Here is a 20927-nt window from a genome sequence, read left to right as displayed (position 1 = left end):
TTTCCAAAAGCACACTGAGGATTTGCGTATTTGCTTCTGTGTGCCACTCACTCATTTACCTCCTGCCTCCTTACACAGTAAACCTTTTTGAGGAACTTGCCTAGATTTCTGCAATGTGCCATTATATATATACGAGTGAATTTCACCACGGATGCTGTACAAGCAAATGAGGAGGAGAAACAATTAATGACTTGGGTATTAGCTCTGCAAACCGAAGAAATGAAAATTCTGTTGGACAAAACAGGCAATTAAGGTAGTTATATATATATATGTGTGTGTGTAAAGTTGTGGGTTTTTTTGTATTAATAGGTTTTAAATGCAGTTAAATGACGGCTACATGCTATGACATGGTGTCCCCTTGGCACTCCTTCCTGTCCCCTATCCACGGGCTCCCCCCAAAGCACTACACCTTCAGCCCACTGAGCGTCCCACCTGCGCCGGGCAGGCAGCGCCACGGAGCCACAGCCACCTCCCCCCGCTCCTTCCTCGTCTCTCTCGCCCCTCCTTCGTCTTCCTCAAACCTGCGGTCACTTGACCCGATCGGGGCGGGGCGGGCAAGGGCAGCGCCTGGTGACCCGGGGAGGGGGAGCCGGGGGTGTGCGAGTCTCCCTGGAAGAGCTGAGATGGAAACATAAATCCTCCGTTGGAGTAAGTAACTCGGCTTTAAAAAGCGGGGAGAGAGGATTCTGTCTACCCCGTAGGGTACGGCAGCGGGTTGGGGGCGTGGATCCGGGCCGCGGGGTGTCCCCAGGGTGGGGGGCGCTGAGCCCTTCTCCCGGGGCGCGGCCCCTGTGGCCGGCGGGGCTGGCGGCTGGCTCCTGGCTGTGGCAGCCGGGGTAGCTCTCGTGAAAAGGTTTCCTGTAATTCCCGTGAATGCTTGTTAGCTTCTGGGTCGGCTGCAGCAAATGTTTTAATTAATGTCATCATCAAACAGTCATTAATTATGCCTCCTTCCTGTAACTGCGTGGTGGTTGTGGTGGTTGGCTGTCACCCAGCCCTCTGGGCTGGTGGGGCTGTGTGTGTGAGGTGTACTTTGGGCATAACCCTGGTTGGGATCCCACCCAGTGCTCTCGGGATCCTACGGTTAGAGGATGGTTATCTCTCGTGTCCTGGCATGTTTTATTGCTTATTTATTGTTTGTGTCCCGGTAGAGTCCTCAGAATGTACCTGCTGCCTGTGCTCAGGCTGCCCAAGGTCAGGTCAGAAAGCTGGCATGAACAAGGGGAGCGAGGGTAGTTAATCACGTAAAAATGTGTGTATGGTGGACTTGCCTGTCTGAAAAAAGGAATAAAGATGCAGTTCTCCTTTGTGGAGTTTGGTGTTTAGTCATGAGAGGCAGTAGGTAACAGTTGTAATCTCATTCCTCCAGGCAAGCCTGGGCTTCTCCCTAAAGGATACTCTACATCTCAAACACAAGGTAGCGGCTGAGTTTGGCGGTGGTGGTGTGAACAACCAGGGCTTGCACTGTGCAGAGGATTGAGCTAAAATCTGGTCCACTTGCTTCTGCACAGCACTTGCACAGCAGACAGCCATGGCCTTACCGGTCCTGCTGTGCAGCAGCAGTGGCTGCCATCCCCAGCCTCAGGGTGCTGTGGAGGGAGGTGGGTAGAAAAAGAGATGAAGGTGCAACTCTTTCATATGTCTGTGTTTGCAGGACCACAGCATGGTTTGGTCTTGCTGTTTCTGCTCTCTGCTGGCTTTCCCCAGGCCCAGCAGGACCCTCCTTGTGAAGTGTCCTGATCTTGCAGAACCTATGACATTGACGGCAGCTGGTGCCAGGCTGAGAACCTGCTGCCTGTGGGTTTTGGCCAAGCAACACTGAGGGGTCTGTTGTACAGCCCAGCAAAGTGCACTGCAGGGCTTGCTGCCACCCCAGGGGCCTCCTCAGCTTGGACCAGCACTGGGCTGTCCTGACTTGGTGGTGAACTGGTGTAAGGGACTAGCACGGCAGCAAAACAGCTTTTTTTCTGTAGCTGGGAGACTGTTCCTGCGTTAGCCCAAGTGAGGCGGTGAGAGGATGTGGCAGGAGGAGAGGGTGGCAGTAGGTAAACCTGCACCCTCAGATATGTCCTGGGAGTGCTGTCCTTGCAAAGGAGCTTGTGCTGGGCTGAGGTGTAGCTGGCAAGCAGGGCTTACAGGGGCCCAGCTGCTCACCGGAGGGGCTTTGTGCCCACTCTGGGGGTTGTGAGTGGCTTTGGGAAACAGAGGAATTAAACAGCCCTGCAGACTCTTGAAAGGGCGCTGCGGATCCCAAGGAAAAGAGAAAAAGCAATGCTTGTTGTTAGGTTTCTAGTCTGTTTACAGGACCCACACAAATGCTGCCAAATGCTGCAGTGTTGCATCCTTGCAGCTTCTGACAGCTTTGTTGCTGGGGAATGAGAAAGACTATCCAATCTTTTACGACTACTGAATAGCAACGCTGTTTTAAGCTTCTGCAGCCCCCGTCCATGCTGATGCTACATGCTATGTAGACTGGAGCAGAGCGACACTGGGCGACCAATGGTGTGAAGTCTGAGGAAGCACAAAACCCAGCAAAAAGTGACGAGATTAGCTGCAGACCTCCGTTGGCAGAGCAAGGGGTCTGCAGGAGACAGAAGCTCAGCATGTGACATTCCAGAGACAGAGGATGGATGAGTTGATCTGCATAAGATCTGAAGTTCTTTCCAAGAATAAGAATACCAGATGTGGCATATAGAGGCCGTTTGCTTTGCAGGACGAAAAGATCTGCACCTCTTCTTATTTTCCTTAAATAAATCTATGGGAGTTTTTCCACTGGGCTCTGCACTAGGCTCATTTTTTTTTTTTTTCGTAAGGAGAGAAAGGGAGCAAGAGAGGGTTTAAACCACTTCTTTCCTGCTTGCACAATGGCCTTATGCATATATATGGGTAACATCTGAGGCAGCCACTCTTCACCAGGAGGAAAGCCACAGGTCATGCACTGGACACATGCAGCCTGTGTCACTGCGCCGAAGGTGGCTGGGAATTTCCCTCAGACAACACGGTCCCATTTTTATCTTGCCTGGGATGGCTGTACTCAAAGAGACCAGTTCAAAACCGCACTGCAGGCACAGCAAGGCAGGCTGGATGAGTGATGCTATGTGCATTGGCAGGTATAACAGCAGATTGTATCTGTTTTGTGTGGTATGTACAGAAAACTTAGGAATGCAATTCCTAAAGTTGCCTTTGAGATGACCCGATGTCAAAAAAAACCCCAAACAAACTATTGCGCCATGTTTAAGTAAATGTTCTTCATATATGCAGTATGTCTCACTTGTAAATCCAGAAAAACCAGCCATGTCCCAGAAGCAATCTGAAGAATACATTGGGGAAAAGCAATCTCAGGAATGAATGTGCTAAGATACAGCAAAAGGGACCAGGGACCAGTGAGGATGTTTGGCAGAGCACAAAACCTGTACAAATACATATCTGACTGCCATTGCTGTAGCAGACAAGAAGGAATATTAGTGTAGATAATCACTGTGTCATGATCTAAAAGAAAATGTGCTACTACACAGCTGTGAAAGAAATAGCTAAAGCCTTGAAAACAGTGAGAAGACAGAAGACTTTCATCCCTAAAGCATCACCTGAACTTCAGGAAAAGTCTAGAGAAAAAAAAAAAGGCATGGAGAGCTTGTCTTCATGTTCTGCATCATTCAGGAGAACATAAAATGAAAAGTTAATAGGATAACTCTAGTAGGCCTAGTGATTTCTCAGAGCTGGTTTTCATCCACTGGCATTCCTGCATGACCATCACAATTTTTGGAGAAGATCCCAAAGAGGCTTATATCCAAAAACAGTTAAAGAGTGGTTTTCCGGAAGGTCTGGCCAAACTGAAGTACTTGTGATCATGGGCTCAGTAGGAGGGTGATAAGAACAGACATCAAGAGATCTTCTCAAAAGAGGGAATAAGAAGATGGAAATTTTCCTCTTTGACCCCAGAAGCCAGCATGACCCGATATCTTTGTCAGGGCTTTTCATAGAGGTATTGTTGTGACAGCTGAATTGGTGCTTCGAGGTAAGAGTTCTCTAGGGACCTAAGCATGGCAGACTCAGCCCCTGTCCTGTTCCCGGGGCTGCAAAGCGTCAGGGAACAGGTGTTATTTCACTCAGGAGGTAGGTTGCTCCTCATGATGTTGCAATAGCCAATGCAGGTAGTCATTTCTCCATGCCAACAAAGCTGCATGTATTTGTCTTGGCTCTATTTTTCCTTTCAGTTGGTCAATTTACAAGCTCGAAGCTTGAATGCTCCCTTGGCATTGTGCTGGGAGACAGTGTTATCAAAAACAGTGTGTGTTGTGGCTGAGAAGCTCTTGACATTTTTCTGCAACTACTTGAGAGAAGGGCTGCAGATTGATAGTATGTATAAATCTGTTCTGCACAGGTGCAGTGGCATTAATTCAACCACAGTGTGTGCAATGGTTTATTTTTTTTTTCTTTATTTTTTTTTTCCTCACAGAATATCCTATGAAGTCCTAGAACAGGCACTAATGGAAGGCCCTTTGCAAACCTCCATTCGCATGTGCCATGAAAATGCTCAATGGATGTCACAACTACCGGAAAAGCTCTGGGACATTCCCCTCTATAACTTAGCTCTTCCAGGTAAAGATTAACTTTTGTTCTCTGCTGTTTTGTTGGCATGTCATTTAAACATTGGAACATCCTGTTTGTCCCATTTCAGGATGGTTACCTTTATTATTTGGGTCAGTGTGTGGGAGAAGGGCTTGGGGGAGGGTTTGTGTGACATATGTGTGCATATGAATACTTTTGGTCTGTAATGTTTGGGGTTTCTTGGGGGGTGGTGGGGTGTGAAAAAGGTTGTGTGGTGGGTTTTTTTTTTTTTTTTTTTTTTGAGGGAAGGAAAGAGGGACTTTTTTGTGATCCACGTGCATCATCTTGTCAGATCAGTGTTAATAATCTGAACATTTGCTTATCTGGGCAATGGTGAGATTTTCCTAATTTGCTCTTACCATTTCTTACATGATAGAATGGTCACAAAAGGAATGAAATAACATTTTATTGTATTATTTGTTTCTTTGTACTGTTTAAAAGAGGCTGTGAAGGTATGAAAAAACCAACAATGGAGACTTTTAATTAGTATATGTTTTTATTATTGTAGAATGTGACTTTTTTGCATGACGCTGCTACAAAAACTGGGTTTATTCTGTTACAGGTAAATACAGCTGCACTGTAACTGGTGTCTGTATTGGTACTGCATTCAGACCTGTGTATTGTTAGCCTTTCTTTGGTCATATTATTGCTTTTCTCTGCTGCCTTGAATAGATCATTATTTTTTTCTCCTTCTGTCTGAAGAAGTTATGGGAGTGCCTGTTTTTACTGGCACGTTGGGAGGCACTGCAGCGCTTTCAGCTCTTGAGTGATTCCCCTTGCCTCCACAATGAAAATGGTACTGAAGAGAAGTCTAGGCCATGTTTTCCCTCACAGCTGTAGATACAGCAGGTAGTTTGGGTGGAAAGCAGCACAGCGTGTAGATGAATGCTTTATGTAGGCTACAGGATTGAAGGTTAACTTTGGCAAAGATATATTGAGTGATAGTGGGAAAAACCAAGTCTTGTCTTCAGTGAGTGGAGCCCTGGGAGGGCTCAAGAACTGTGGTGGATTTTTTTTTCTGCCCTTCGTGAACTAATGTAATGTGGAGTTTCGATTAAAATTGAAACCCAGAAACATATTTCATGGTGAATTCTTGGATATGTAATTTAAATTGATGTTAACTTCAAAATAAATGCACATCTGCTTGGATAAAGCCTACATCAGAAGACCCCAGGACAGATATTAATAAAAAATTCTAGTTTTCTTATTTAACCATCAAGAGAAGAAAGTTAGTATCTATCTTATTAGAGAAGAAAGAAGGTAATATTCTCCTCTTCCTCCCCCTGCTTTTTTTTAATCTTCTCTCTTTCCTCTTGCAAAAGTCCTTTAAAAAGTCAGTAGCATGTTCATTGTCTTTTTCTGGTGGAAAAGGAGCCATGTTGTTTCTAAAAAGCTTTCAGATTGGTGTTTCATGTACATTGTAGAAAGCTGAGGACCTGCTGATGTGTGCCTTTGACTTCCTGGCTTTTCTCCTAACAGTGACCTTGTTATTCTCGTGAACGTTTGTTGTTCTTGTGATTATGGCTGCATGGAGAACAGGCAGGAAGAAAAGAACAGCTGAAGACAAGCCCATTTCAGCAAACACTGGAGGACTTTTACAGAGCATTGCAGGCTGCTAGCTTGGAAGGTTTTGGTGACCGTTCAGCTGACCTACAAAACTGGTCCAGCCCAGGCCAGAACAAAAGCAGATCAAAGGCAACCAGGTTAAGACAGCTCTGGCAGGTTTTCAGAGGGAGCAATCACTGGGAGAAGCCCAGTTTGGAAGTGGAAGCTCATGTTGAATGGAGAAGACAACAAGGCATGCAAGAAATGTAAGAGAGTGCATTCCGAAAGTGTGACAAGGAGTCAGAGCCAAGTGTCAGCAATTAGTGTTGCATTTGCACCAGGTTCAGCACGGTGCTGCTGGGCAGATGTTGCTTCAAGATCTGAAGTTACCTGGTTTGTTGCTAGCTCACTATCTTTGCATCATATGCATTGTGTCATGGATAGGCCCATCTTCCTTTCATTACTCTAGCTCACTGACATCATAGGGAGACTCCTAAAATGAAAGGTTACTACCCATTTGCTGATTAGCATCAAGAGGTGTGACACCCATTGATGGAATCCTGTTCACTTCTGTCATACTTGGATTTGGTCTATGGGTATTTAATGGTTGAACTCTTACATCTTGTAAGATAAACTTCTTTGATCACATGCCCTCATTATTGGTTGTTCATCTGCAATGATCTTGGTTTGGGTGTTTAAAGCAGGAAAATAGACAGAAACCTGCTTTTCAAAGGTGAAAAACTTGAGTGATACATTCAACTATAATTGACAGTTTCAAATAATATCCTTTGTTTCAAGTGTCCTTTTTCTTTGGCTACTAGAAATATTGCCATTGGCACCAGTTAGACTGACCATTCAAGAAGGCAGTTCCTAGGACCAGTGAACAACTTGTTTGGCAGAAGGCTTAAAACCAAAATGATATGGAAATTCCTTGCACATGCTTTGTAAAGATCCCAGTGAGTCACTTCACCGAGTTGTTAGCTTTTCTTATTGATGCTTTATAAACGTAGAAGAAATAATAGAACAGAAAAACCTAGCAAAATCACTGGTTGCCTGTCCTGAAGAAATTGTGAGTTGCACATTTCATCTAAATGTGATGCAAGAGATGTGTCAGATTTATTAAGTCTTCAAAGAAGTCAAATATTTGGGCAGGCTGTACTTGGCTCTGATGCTTAGCCTGCCCCTGTGTAGTTCTCTATGCTGGAAAGAGTCAGGTAAGTTTTGAAGTCTGTAAAAGGTGGATCTTGTTCATCTATTACATGTAAACTTAGACTTGGATTTGCCTCTGAAATCTTCAAGCAGTCACCTCTTATGTTGTTTTTTTAGGGGATGTGAGTGTTTAGTCCAGGAGGGCATTTTTACCAGATATTTAAGATATAAGTGCTCAAAGTGTCAAGTTAGGAGTTGGTCCAGTTGAAGGCATAAGAAGATTAATTTCTGCTTTCAGCCATATTTTTCTTTGCAGAGATGATGGGATTGGAGTATGAAATTCTACATTTGGACAGCTCTGAAAATAGGACAAATTCTACATAAGTTCAACCTTCAGCTATTTATTCCTGAACAAAAGTGGGTTTTTACATTAAGATAATTACTTCAGTGAGAGATGTTGTTTGGAACAGGCCATTTTATTGTGGTTTGAGGCAAATGACACTGATGTGTAGTTTAGATGGGGACTACTCTGTTGAAAAGTCTCGATGCCTTCCCTTCATGAGGATTTTGCATTAGGCTCATTAATGTCAGGTGAGCAACTTGTGTAGAAGAGCCCACATTTTTGCCATAACTACATAGGCTGTCAGGCAATATGGATGTGTGATTTGGAAATGGGGTGGCATGTCAGGTGTGCGCACACAATATAACCATCTATTGTGGTGCTTGAGTAGTTAACGAGTGACATTTTCTGTACATTTATTTTTGTATTCCACAGGGAGTCACGACACTATGACCTACTGCTTGGATAAAAGTTCTGCTGTTAGTAGCAATGAATCCAAGCTGGTGAAGCTTTTAAACAAATGTATGCCCTGTATTGTGCATCCCATTATCATGAAGTGGTCTACAACTCAGGTAAGTGTTGTCTGGTGTTCTCATCAGGCCTGGGCAAAGCTCAAGCTTGTGCTGCTGTGCTGAGAGCAGTCACACCCTCTGTGCACAATGAAAGAATAGCCTGTTGCCCAGAAATCTGTGCTCTGATGAGATACTGTGCTTGGGTGTTGTGTTTTAACCCCAGCCAGCAACCAATCCCCACGCAGCTGCTCACTCATTTCCCCAGTGGAAATGGGGAGAGAATCAGAAGGATAAAAGTAAGAAAACTTGTTGGTTGAGATAAAGACAGTTCAATAGGCAAAGCAAAAGCCACACATGCAAACAAAGCAAAACAAGGATTCATTCACTACTTCCCATGGGCAGGCAGGTGTTCAGCCATCTCCAAGAAAGCCGGGCTCCATCATGTGTAACAGTTTACTTGGGAAGACAAACACCATCCCTCCAAACATTCCTACTTCCTCCTTCTTCTTCCCCTCCCAATTCTTTGTGTACCTCCCGCCTCCTCACCAGTGGGGTGGTGTGAAAAGCAGAAAAAGCCTTGACTCTGTGAACACCCTGCTCAGCAACAGCTAAAGCATCCCTGTGTTACCAACACTTTTCTCAGCACAAATCAAAAACACAGCACCATACTAGCTACTGTGAAGAAAGTTAACTCTGTCACATCCACAAGCAGCACATTGCAGTATGAGATAGATGCCAATACATATAAAATCTTCTTTTGTGGGGAAAAAGCATGTATGTGAGGCAGGGATGATACACAGACAAAGGTGATACTTAAAGCTGACCACTTGATACTAGAAACTCATCTTCTTTTTTGTATGTTTATTGTTGTTACAAATAACACTTAATATTATGATAATCAAAAGAGATTTTTCTCCTATACTTTGTTCAGAAGGTAATGCTTGCCATTTTACTATCACCGTTGTGCAAGATGTCAGTTGTTTTCCCCATCTGTATTGTGTACATATGTCACCCACCAGCAGAGACAAAGATCTTGTTGAAGGGGATTTTTTTTCTATAACTATTAAGAGAATGAAGGTGTGGTCCTTCACGTAATGTTAATTTTATTTTTTTAAATGTCTAAATATTAAGCTAATGGTTATCTCTTTGTTCCTCACAAGACAAAAGACAAAGACAAAATTTGGGATCATGATTTAAGCTAGAGCTTTTGAAGATTTTTCTAAAAAACAGACTTTCCAAGCATCAAAGAGGTACCAAAAATATTTTCACTTTTGTTCTTATTGAAGGAGTAGTTCATTATTGGGGAACTAAAACGGAATAATTGATAAATGGCAATAATTATGCCTAGGCTTCTTCTATGTTTGAGCAGCCCTGGCCAACTGTAGTGTTGGATGCTACTAGATACCAAATATGTAAGGGCGGTGATGAGTTGATATGGAAAGGTACTCAGCACAGCACCTTGTCTGGAGCTGCTTTTTGCATTGGGACTTCAGCCAATGAAAGATGTAGATACCTCCTAATTTGTGGGCTGCTGGGCAGTGAGGTGACCCTGTTGGTGACAAGCAAGATCCTTACATCATTATGGTCATCTTCTGGTCTAAACCCAGCATGATGAGTGGGAAGTGGCCCTGTGCTGATGGGAAAGAGGCACAGCTGCGGTCCTGCCCCTCCTTAGCTCTGCAGTGCTTGAGTTCTCTTTGGGAGGAGGTGACACCATACATGGGTATCCAGAACAGACACCGAGGAGTCCTACTGATGGTAGGACCCATAGGTTCCTGGATGGCCCATTGCCTTGGAGGCAGTGCCTGGCTTGAGCCCTGGCTGTTACGCGTGTTAGTCTAGAGGCCCAGATCTTTCCTGTGCAATGACTGACATCAGATATATAACTCCCACTCTGGCGTGAGGTTGCAGCACTGAGCAGCATTGCTTCCCAAGGCTTCCTCTCAAGTTTTACCCCTGTTGGCAGCATTCATGCTGTCTAATTCAGTATCCAAATCCAGGTAACTAATTAGGGAGTCTAATTTGTCTAGTTTTCCCATGCAGTCAATGGAAAGAGAGAAGTTAATCCAAAGGGCAGTTCAGAGTGTCTATTTCATCTGGTGCTTTTTCTGGCTACAAAGGTTACACATGACCCACAGCCATATGTATTCCCATCTCTGTGCACTCCAGGCGAAGGTGGAACTTGGGCATGGATCAGTCCTTCCACTGCTTCAGCCTGGTGGGACCAAGCAGGCCCGGAGGGGGCTGGTGGCCCAAGCCACCGCAGTGCCTGCACCCTGGGGCACGTAGGGCTGGACTGCTCCCCAGCCCGGCAGCTCAGGTGCAGCCCAGGGGAGTATATTGCTGTCCTAAGAACATGAAGTTGGATGGTTGAAGCTAGGCAAGGTGAGCATTCTGCCATGTGTTGAGGCTCTGTCTTGTCACTGAAGCTACAAATGTAGTTATTCAGACGCAACACCTTGTGTTGATTTTGCATTTGTTGAATCCTTTCTGACTTAAATCAGTCCAGTGTATTCTATCTGAAATTTAATAGTGTTGTCCATAGCAGGTTTGTCTGAGACAAAATAATGTTTAAAATGCAGTTAATTAAATTGATTCTATTTTCTTTTGCAAAGAGAGCCTTTATATAGATAAGAGACATATCATTTGGGACTTTTTGCCCCAGAAATTCCACTTTATCACCTGTTCCATTCAGCCTGCAAATCCAGTAGAAGAGGTCCAAGGGAAGGTGTCACGGGGGCAACCCACAGGTCAATTTAAGGGACAACAAGGTCCAAAACCAACTTTTATTAGACCGGCGAGGAACAGGGTTTTAGCACTCCAAAAGTGACTTAAATACAGGTTCGGATATCAGTTGAGGAAGATTATTTGAGGGGCAGCCACTGATATAACCAACAGGCGGTCCACAGAGTGCATGCACGTGGCTTCACCCAAAACAATGCCGGAGCCGTCCCCGAGTCCCGAAGGAGTACACACTTGCCTAAACACGGTGCGGGATTATGTTTAAAGAGATACACGTACTCGTAGTGAGTACGGAAAGTGTACACTCGCGATTCCGCGAGAGTAAATTTATAATACGCTCGCAGTCCTGCGAGAGTTATTTTACACGTGCAAATGTGCACGGAATCCTACACGTGCTTATGTGGAAGCACGGGAGGAAAATACACTCGCGATTGTGCGAGGGGCTCTCGGCGGCCACTCGCGATTGTGCGAGGAAATAAAGTACTTGTGCACGGAAAGAAAATACACCTGCGATTCTGCGAGGATTAATTTTACACGCGCTCATATGGAGCGCGGAAAGTTATACGTGCATATGTGCACGAAAAGTATAAATATACTCACAATCCTGCGAGAAGTTTTACTCACAGCCGTGGCGGCGAGGCAAGCGCAGTCCCCATCCCGGGGAGGGCGGCTCTCGGTGGCAGCATCTTGCTCGTGCTCCGAGAGACCCGCGACAATGGGCGGAGTCTCGACGAGAGTCCCGTTTTTATATTGGCTGATCAGATCTGACTGTAGGCATTCTGGGAGCTTCTCTGCACCCCCACACTGGCTGTGGGTGCCCCTGAAGCCTCCAAACATCCCCCACACTGGGCGCGGCTCAGTGTGCCTCGGCACTCCCTTCTTCTAATGTCCCAGGAGCCAGGGTGCTCTGGGGCCAAACAAAAGAAGCTGTTAGCCTCAAGTAGCAGAGGAAGAGGGAGATGTGCCATACTGAAGGAGGGAGGGGGGTTGCATTCTGCCACAGAAGGCAAAAACAGAGAAGGACCTCTGTTTTGTGAGACTTCTACAGGTTAATTCAAACTTCTAAATATACTTGATCCTGAAAAAAAGAACAATAGCTGGTACTTTTTTTCTGGTTTTGTTTTTCCTTCTGCTGGGGATGACTGAGCTCCACAGAGACAACCATGCTAAAGTCTTTGATCTAATAAAATAAATACAGCGTTTCTAAGGTGCTGATCCTGCTATTTTTGTTCATACAGATAGTCTTGTGAAGAGTTATTGTATGTTTATGCACAGGTTAACAGATCTTTAACTTTCAGAACACAGCAGGGGCAGAGGTCTGAAACTGATCTAGTCCATACCTGCAGTATATGCCACAGGAAAATGGGGATCCCTCTTGTCAGAGAGTAAAATATTTCTAAGTGTGACTTGCAGCCATGTAGTTCCATTTTAAAGATATGAAAGACCTGTGAAAGATGTCATAGGGCTAACCTTGTACTCATCTTCCAGCTTTCTAAACTAAAGGAACAAATTGGTTCCAAGCTCTCAGCACCTTTGTCTTCTGTTTCACCTTTCAGGTACTGACTGTGACGGAGCAACTTGAGGCTGGAGTTAGATATCTGGATTTCAGGATTGCCCACAAGGCTGATGATCCATCTATGAATTTGTATTTTGTGCATATGGTTTACACAACTGTTACTGTACAGGTATTGTCCTTTGTTCCTGTTGGGGTGGCTATAAAACTAGTGTTGTTTCTTTTATTTAAATGACATTATAATCTGAAAATGCTGGCCCAAGGTTTTCTGGTTAGCTTATTTGTTTCTCTAATGTGAGGACTTCAAACTAGAGAAAGCCAAACTACAGGCTGGTTGTTGGGCTGGAGGTTAGTTTCAGCATCTGCAAGTAATATTCAGCATCAATCAGTTCCTAATCTCCAAACGGGAGTTGCTGTGCCTGCTTTCCACTGCCTGCCCCCTACCAAGTGCCTGGTGTTTCTGGGGTTTATCTTGTGTTGTCTCAGGATGCTACCTAGGGCAATCCTGTTTCTCCAGAAAGGAGAGAAGTTATTAATGAGGGTACTAAAAGCCTAGTCAAATCACAGAAATGATTTTTTTGAGGAAAAAGTATTTCACTGCAAGACAGAGAGACTCAAATCTGGATCCCATGATGAAATTACTGTCAGCTAGTGTGAAGAAACTACTGTGTGTTGCTCTTTGCCAGTGCTTTGTCACCGTGGAGTGGTTTACGTCTTCTTTCCATTTGCTGGGATCTGCATAGCCAGGCACAGCCACCTAATCCAGCTTTTCATTTGTAGGCTAACTGGCTAAACTTCAGGTTCATGCTCATGAATCTGAACCTTTCACGTTTTGAGATTTCGTGGTGACTGGCATGCTCATGTAAATGGTTAGATGTAGTGCCTGACTACCCTGCTAATTACAAGTGGTCTTCAAGAAGTTATCAGTGTTTATAACAAATGGGGAAAATGGTTCCTGTCGTGTTTTAGCAAGCACAGAGCTTTTCCCCGTTTTTGAGTTTGCCACTAATATGTTGTTTGTCCTTAAAGAAGCTTGTGTATAGATGGGTTTACTGCTGACCTGCCTTTAGGCAGCAAGAGATTAGTAGATATTATTAAAATACAGAGCTTTTAAGTATAGTGTACATGCAAAGCAAATCAGCACAGACCTGCAGAAAGCAAGTTTTCCTGGGATGCATCTCTATGGACCACCTTGTCAGATAGAAACCTACTCTGATTTTTATTATTATTGTGAATGTGAGTCTAGCCCACCATCAGTTTTTTGTTTTATCTCCTTTTCCCTCCATAGCATAGATGGTTTTCTAAGTTGTGGTGACTCTCTCTTATAGGATGTTCTGTGGGAAGTGTTAAGGTGGTTGGAAACTCATCCTCAGGAAGTTGTTATCTTAGCCTGCAGGAATTTTGATGGATTAACCAGGAGACTTCATTGTCATCTGACTGCCTGTATAAAAGAGATTTTCCAGTGTAAACTGTGTCCCAGAAATGTAAGTATGACATTGTTTTTTTATCTTTCTTTTTTTAAGAGTGATATATTATGTTGAGATCTCCGATTCCAAATTTTTAGGTATGTTCTACTTTCACTGTATTTTTAACCTAGAAAAAGTAACATTTTCTGCATCAGAGATAGGTCATTACCTAACAAAATTGAGGAGAAAAAGCCAATCTACATCTCACATTGTGGAGGAGGGAATGAAATTTGACTGTCATGTCTGTTGAGTTGTAGGACAATAGAATGGACACAACTGTCGTACACTGTGCCATCTGAGTTGTGATTAAAAAAAAAAGGTGTGTCTGTTATAAATATAGTCCATACTATATTCATAGAATTTAAAGAATCAATTTTCTGCCTTTTCACAGCAATAACTAGAAATTATTCTTTTATTATATCTGTCATAATTTAGGTTGCAAGTGACCTCTGGAGGTCATCTGGTCCAGCCCCGTCATGCAAAGCAGGACCAGCCTCAAAATTACATTGGGCTGTGTCCCATCCACTCTTAAACATCTTTGAGGATGGAGATTCCACAAACTTTTTGTGCAACCTGGTCCAAAATTTGACCGCTTTCACAGTAAACGTGTTTTCCTTGTATCTATCTGGTCAGAATCTCTTTTGCTCTAACTTGTGTCTGCTGACCTTCATCCTTTTGCTGTGCATGTCTGAGGAGTCTTCACTACATCTGTCCATTAGGTATTTGCAGACAGCAGTAAGATCTGTCCATAATCTTCTCTTCCTCATGTTGAACAGACCCAGCTCTCTCAGTCTGTCCTTGAGCGTCACTCCAGCCTCTGCTCACTCTGGTGGCATGCTGCTGGACTCACTACAGCATGTCAATGACTTTTTTTCATAGTGGAGAAGCCGCAGCTGGACACAATACTTAAGATGCAGTCCCACAAGTGCCAAAGAAAAGGGAATAACCCCTTCTCTTGACCTGCTGTCCATGCCTTTACAAATACAGGCCAGTTTGCAGTCGACCTTTGCCACAAGGGCACATTGATGGCTCATGTGTCCACTAGGACCCCCAGGTCCTTTGCTGCAAAGAAGATTCCTACCCACCTACCCCTGGTCTGTCATCATGCGTAGGGTTAGTCCATCCAGGTGCAGGATTTTGCCTTTGTTGATCTTTGTGAAGTTTCTGTCAGCCCATGTCTCCGGCCTGTTGAGGTCCCTCTTAAGAGCATCTTTGCCCTCAGTGCATTTCTGGAGGCATTGACTTTCTTTCCTGAACATGAGCTGGAGCTGACCTTCAGACAAGCCTAGTATGCTTTCACTCACTCAAACCTCCAGAAAGGCCTTAATTTAAATAATCAGAAATAATGCGATTGCTAAATTGTAGAAGTTGAGATTGTTTAGCTTCCTCTTTTTTTTTTTTTACAAGGTGTGAGATCTTTTAGCAGTTAAACAATTAACATTTCAAAGATGCACAGGAACAGAGGGTTTTCTCTGGAGATGTGAGGGGTGCAGGATGATGATGACCCTGTTTGAGATTGGAATTCAGCCTTTGAAGCTGTTGTATCAGTAGTGTGTGAGTATTACCATTTCAAAGCATTTTGTACAGCAGAGTTAAAATAGAACAATTCTCAGCAAAACTAGAGAATTGTGAAGATCCAGGTCTCAGCTGAATAACAGAAGATTTGAGTAACACTGTTTTATTGTTTCTGCAAATAACTAGGGTGTGTAAGTCGTAAGTCCTGGATGAGCAGAATGATACTGGAGAAGATGGTCAAATTTGCTTTCAGACACATGGCCAGCTCCTAAAAAGAAAAAACGTTATTAATTGCAAAAGGGACAAGCTGCTGCTGATAGTTTGTTGAACAAAGGTGATAAATGAATGGTTTGAGATCACCTGACTGATGAAAGAAAAACATTTCTGAGTGGTGTCCAGGGGGAGGGAGGAAAGGCACTCAAGAAAAAAGAAGCCAAGTACTTCCCTCAAGCAGGAACACTTTGATTCTATGGGGTCTGTGATCAGCACAACAGATCTCACAATTTTTGCAAGTGATATCATTTCAGGTTTGGCAGCTGTGGGGTTTTTCAGGATCATAGATTCAGATTTAACACCAAATAACCAAATGTACGCTCACTTATTCTAAAATAATCTCATATTAACTGTCTTTCAAGACCGCAGCTCTGTCATTGTACAAAAGTGGCACAGTATTTATGAAGCAAATGCTCAATAGGGATCTGTATGTAGTACTGCCCATGCCACAGCATGACAACATTACATTGCATTTAAAATTTTAATTGCCTTAACTATTCAAGGTATCTTCCTTTGATCTGGATTACTAGAGTTTAAAAATCCCTTGTTAGACATCTACAGTTTTATTTCTGCTTTGTTTGCAAAATAAGCACCTGTGCTCATGTACACATTTCTGATACATTTTTTTTTGGCTCTTATCCCACATACTGTTTGTTGTTTTTTTTTTTTTGAAGAGGTACCAGCTTTAGAAAGGCAGCTCGAGTGAAGCAAAGGCTTCTGCCAACCATAGATTTTTGTAGTTTGAGTAGTTTGTGTCTTAATTTTGCAGTATTTTCTGACCTAATTGGGGCTTGCACTCTCTTTCTCAGATAAGTAAGAGGGATTCCCATGATCATTCAATTCTTTGCTCTCTTCAAAGATCTACATAAAGCATTTTCAACTGCCTTTGGCTTTTATTTTAATTAAAAAGTTAATTGGAACATCAAAAAGCCACCATTTTCTTTTCACAAGCAACACATAGCTTTTAACCACAACATTATTTTTAAAAATACCTGTTAAATGTGTTGGTTTTGCAAATGAAACTAGTCAGAGGGCCTCAAGTCTGTCTGATGGTAACTTTTGAGGGTAGGAAAACGTCATTTCATATTGAAACACTAAGATTTAACAGGCCTGTTTCAGCCTGTCTGTCTGATGTTTCTGACTCAAGTCTTCCCCTCTCTCAATTCAAAATGTCTTGGGCACCCCAATTTCAGAACCTTTCCACTTAGGCAAATCAGAATTAACATACATCTTGAAGACTTGCATTGAGCGTTTAAGCAGTTAAATTTTCTTTGATGGCTGCAGTTACAAATTTGGATCAATGTGAGGCATTTGCCAAAAGCATTCCTGCTTATCTGTGTCTGTATTCCTACAGCTGGGTGTAGGGCAGGGGTGTCAATGTAACTACAGTGTAAATGTGACTACTCCTACATTTATATGATCCTAAAATTACATTCGGCCCTTTGAAGGCAACCGCCAGGCTGATGTGACGCCAGTGAAAATGAGTTGGATACCCCTGGTGTAGGGCTCTGCCCCACTCCTACCTCCTTCACCAAGTGGCCTGTGTCTTCCTCTACCAACAAATTTTCAGCGGCGGTATGTGCAAGAAGGCCAACACAGGGTTGGTTTCTTGTTACGCAGGTGTAAAACCTTAAATTATGTGCTTTACCATGGTTGAACTGAGGAAAGGAGAAATCTACCAAGGTTTCCAGGCTCCTGTTGCCCCTGCAGCTTGTAACCCAGCCTACGTCCTACTGGGTTGCACGTTTAAAAGCTTTATTCGAACTGAATCTGTGCCTTTACCAAGGCGACGTCGCATGTCAGTCTTTGAACTCTGGGGACCCTGCTGTGTTGTTGACTCCAACCCGGGCACGCTTTCTTATAGGTGGTGCCGACGCTGCGGACCATGTGGCAACGTGGCCATCAGGTTATAGTCTCGTACGAAGAGGGTGTGGAAGTGGAGAAGCACTGTGAGCTGTGGCCCATTATCCCGTACTGGTGGGGAAACAAAACGACCACTCGTGCTCTTATCCACTATTTGGAGCGCATGAAGCGGATGGGCCGTCCAGGTAGGCACAATGGGTCGCTCGGGGGAAACAAGGGGCATGTACAGCAGTGAAAAACGGATAGGAAGTTGGGTGTTCATGGCATTAAGGGATATAACCACTTTGTGCACGCTGTGTGCACAAGATGTGCCCACGTTGCTGAGTGTCCTGCCCACTCATGGGCAAGTGCAACGTTCATCTTCGGTGCTGCAAATACACGCATCAGTGTATGTACATGCATAGGCTACATAAATTGTGGCAGCCGCTTCACTTGCGCAATCCCATGGAAAAGAAGCCCTCAGCACGGAAGAGCTAGCTGGTGCTGTTGTGCCCTTCTCACAGGTGGGAGTCTACTACCTCAGTCCTGTGTTTGCTGCTTTAGGCAGTGCTGATGATGAGGGAAATGCATTATACTAACCCTTGTTGTGAAAAGAAACTCCTACAAGAATGGTGCGTGAGGCTGTAGCTACCTTAGGAAGCAGCAGTGCTCAAGCACACTGGTATAGTCTGAGCTGAAAAGGGGCCTGTAAGAAAGATGGGGACAGACTTTTTAGCAGGGCCTGTTGTGACAGGACAAGGGGTGATGGTTTTAAACTAAAAAAGGGGAGATGCAGGCTAGATGTGAAGAAGAAATTTTTTACACTGAGGGCAGTGAAACACTGGCCCAGGTTTCCCAGAGAGGTGGTAGATGCCCCATCCCTGGAGACATTCCAGGCCAGGCTGGATGGGGCTCTGAGCAACCTGATCTAGTTGAAGATGTCCCTGCTCAGTGCAGGGGGTTGGACTAGGTGGCCTTTGAAGGTCCCTTCTAGGACAAACTATTCTATGATTCTAGGTTTGTATGAAATTCAGTTTGTAACCTCTGCCGCAGCTCTGTGATGTGTACACATGAGGTGATGCAGAGGAGAAATGCTTCAAACGCAGACGCCGCAGCCAAAGGAAAATGCTTGTGCAGGTGCACCCTGAGTTCCTATTTGTTATGGGGGAGAGCTAAGCATTTGGAAGCAGAAAAAAACATAATTTGTGAAAGAGAACTAGCCAGTGAAGAACCTTTAGTCTGCAATGAATTATCTAGATAAATTTAGCTAAAATTGAATGGTTCAATAACCAAGCTTGGGTCAGTAACCCTTTATTATACTACAGTATGCAATTGCAGGAAGGGGAGACAGTCTACTGAAACAGTTCTAGGGATATGAAACAACAAAGAAATATTTTAAAGTTGATATTTTAATGATTCCTAGAGGAAGGAGATCTGGAGTTAATGCAGTGCTGAGCAGCTTCTGTTCTCCTCAAAGGAATATTTAATGTATCACTTTCTGATTTTTGTTTCAGAAAAATTCTTTGTAGCGGGGATTAACCTTACTGAAAATTTAAGGTATATTCTCCTACATCCATTTGGATCATTGAAGAAAATGACACTCCGGGGTCTTCCATGCTTGAAAATCTGGATAAAGCAGCAATATCCAGGACCAAAAAAAGAATGTATTAACATCATTGCTGGAGACTTCATAGGAAACAATGATTTTGTCAAAGATGTGATAGAACTCAACACAAAAATTAATCCTCCATTACACTGTCAAAGTAAAGGGGCTGGAACAAATAGCATTTCATTCTCGTCTTCTTAACTGTGAAAAGCTGAAAATGCTTTGTCTGCATTAAATGCGTCCTGGTTTGAACATCCTGGATCCCATAAAGGTCCAGTTAACAAACCAGGGATGTTTTAAAGACCCAACAGCAAAAGTGCTCTCAACATCATCAGGGTTTCAAGGCCTTTTCAGAGAAAAGTGAGCAGGCAGACCTGGCTGAAATCTCTGAAAAACTATGGTTTATGTATAATTTACTTGCAAGTGCTTAGATTTTGCAACAGTTGGCAATATTGAAAGTCCTAAGAACTTAATCCTATTTTATGTATGAGCAAGAAGAAGAAATATGTCTGTAGCTGCATGAATTCTTTGATATCTTTCTTATAATTGTAAAGATATTCTGCAGTGCTTGCAACCGCAGTTCTCAGGATTTTATATCGCTGTGAAACTGACTTGTCTGTTTCATAGTTTGTTTTAAAAATACAATAGGATCAGTTTAAAAATGTTTGATATATCAAACCTACTGTATTGACAATCCTATCTGACATGATTTTTATATATACACTGATACATCATTAACATTAGAGATCTAGAAGCAGCTGCACTGTTGTTCTGTGCTGAGCATCCGTTTGTGAGCCCTGTACCAACAGGGTAGTCACAACATTTTCCATGGTTTGTAAGAGGCGTGTTTATTTGAACACGTACTATTTTTATCACTCATTCTGGTTCTGCAGTGATGACAATAACAGAACTAGGCCCCTGGACAGTTTTGTCTGTGATAGTGAAATATATTTTATTAGGTGTAGCCAAAATATGCCTTACATTGAAAATAAACATATATAAAACCAATTGCTTACCTAATCTCGGACTGCCCTAAAATTACAGGTTCTTGGCTTCTGTCATGCTGATTTAGAATTTCACAACTGATCATGTATTTACCTATTTTAGTAACTCTATAGTTACTTTTCCTCTCAATAAGGTTTTCTGCTTATGTAAAAAATAGGGGATTTATGTTGTTTGCCATTGCATATTAATCTTATTTTTCTATTTTTAAAATGAACTGTGCAATAACAGATGATCATGAAGGTAACAGAAACTGCAAGCATCAGGACTAAAACAGAAAGAGGGATTGTATAAAGTTCACTATGCAGCTTCATCAATATACCTCACTTTTTAGATGCACTTTATATGCAAAAGCTGAGTTCAAATGTCTGGCAAGATATTAGCGTTTGCAATAGGGGTTTGCATGAGTTTGACATCAACTGCTACCTGACATTGGACCAAACCTACCTGAGACTTCTCAGCAGGAAGGGCTAAGATGCTACCTCCTCATGCAATCTCTTGCAATTAAGTAGGACTTTCTAAATGCCTTTTTTTTTTTTTACACAGTGCTTTTTATCCTTTTAATCCTTGTTCTTACCTCTGTGTACTTCGTATTGAGCAGTCATTCAGGTGTTTGTTTTTTCTGAGTCACTACCTGCATGAAGTGTTAATTTACACACCCTCAGAATGTTTTTCTGCCTATCTTTTGTACCATCAAGTGGCTTTGTTACTCTATCTAATAAAACTTGATCTCTTTGTGTAATATGGACTGAAATTGTTTTGCTTCTCCTTTCTGTGATGATAGTAACTGTTTTATTCATTCCCAGTAGTAATT

At 43.2% G+C, this 20927-nt stretch overlaps 1 protein-coding gene across 1 annotated transcript; it reads left to right on the top strand.

Annotated features, from left to right (window-relative positions):
• The first annotated feature begins 235 nt into the window (after positions 1 to 235).
• Positions 236 to 20855, top strand: LOC102095504 (PI-PLC X domain-containing protein 1). The gene is given in 8 exon segments (XM_065074898.1): positions 236 to 253; positions 4457 to 4599; positions 8078 to 8214; positions 12453 to 12581; positions 13738 to 13893; positions 17528 to 17711; positions 19020 to 19276; positions 19278 to 20855. Coding segments are annotated over 7 exon segments (1044 nt in total). The 5' UTR covers positions 236 to 253; positions 4457 to 4487; the 3' UTR covers positions 19347 to 20855.
• Positions 20856 to 20927: the final 72 nt, after the last annotated feature.

Source organism: Columba livia, chromosome 1 (genome assembly GCF_036013475.1).
Source record: "Columba livia isolate bColLiv1 breed racing homer chromosome 1, bColLiv1.pat.W.v2, whole genome shotgun sequence".
NCBI classification, from domain to species: domain Eukaryota; kingdom Metazoa; phylum Chordata; class Aves; order Columbiformes; family Columbidae; genus Columba; species Columba livia.
The sequence above is the reverse complement of the archived record's forward strand: the minus strand, read 5'-3'. Positions and strand labels throughout refer to the sequence as shown.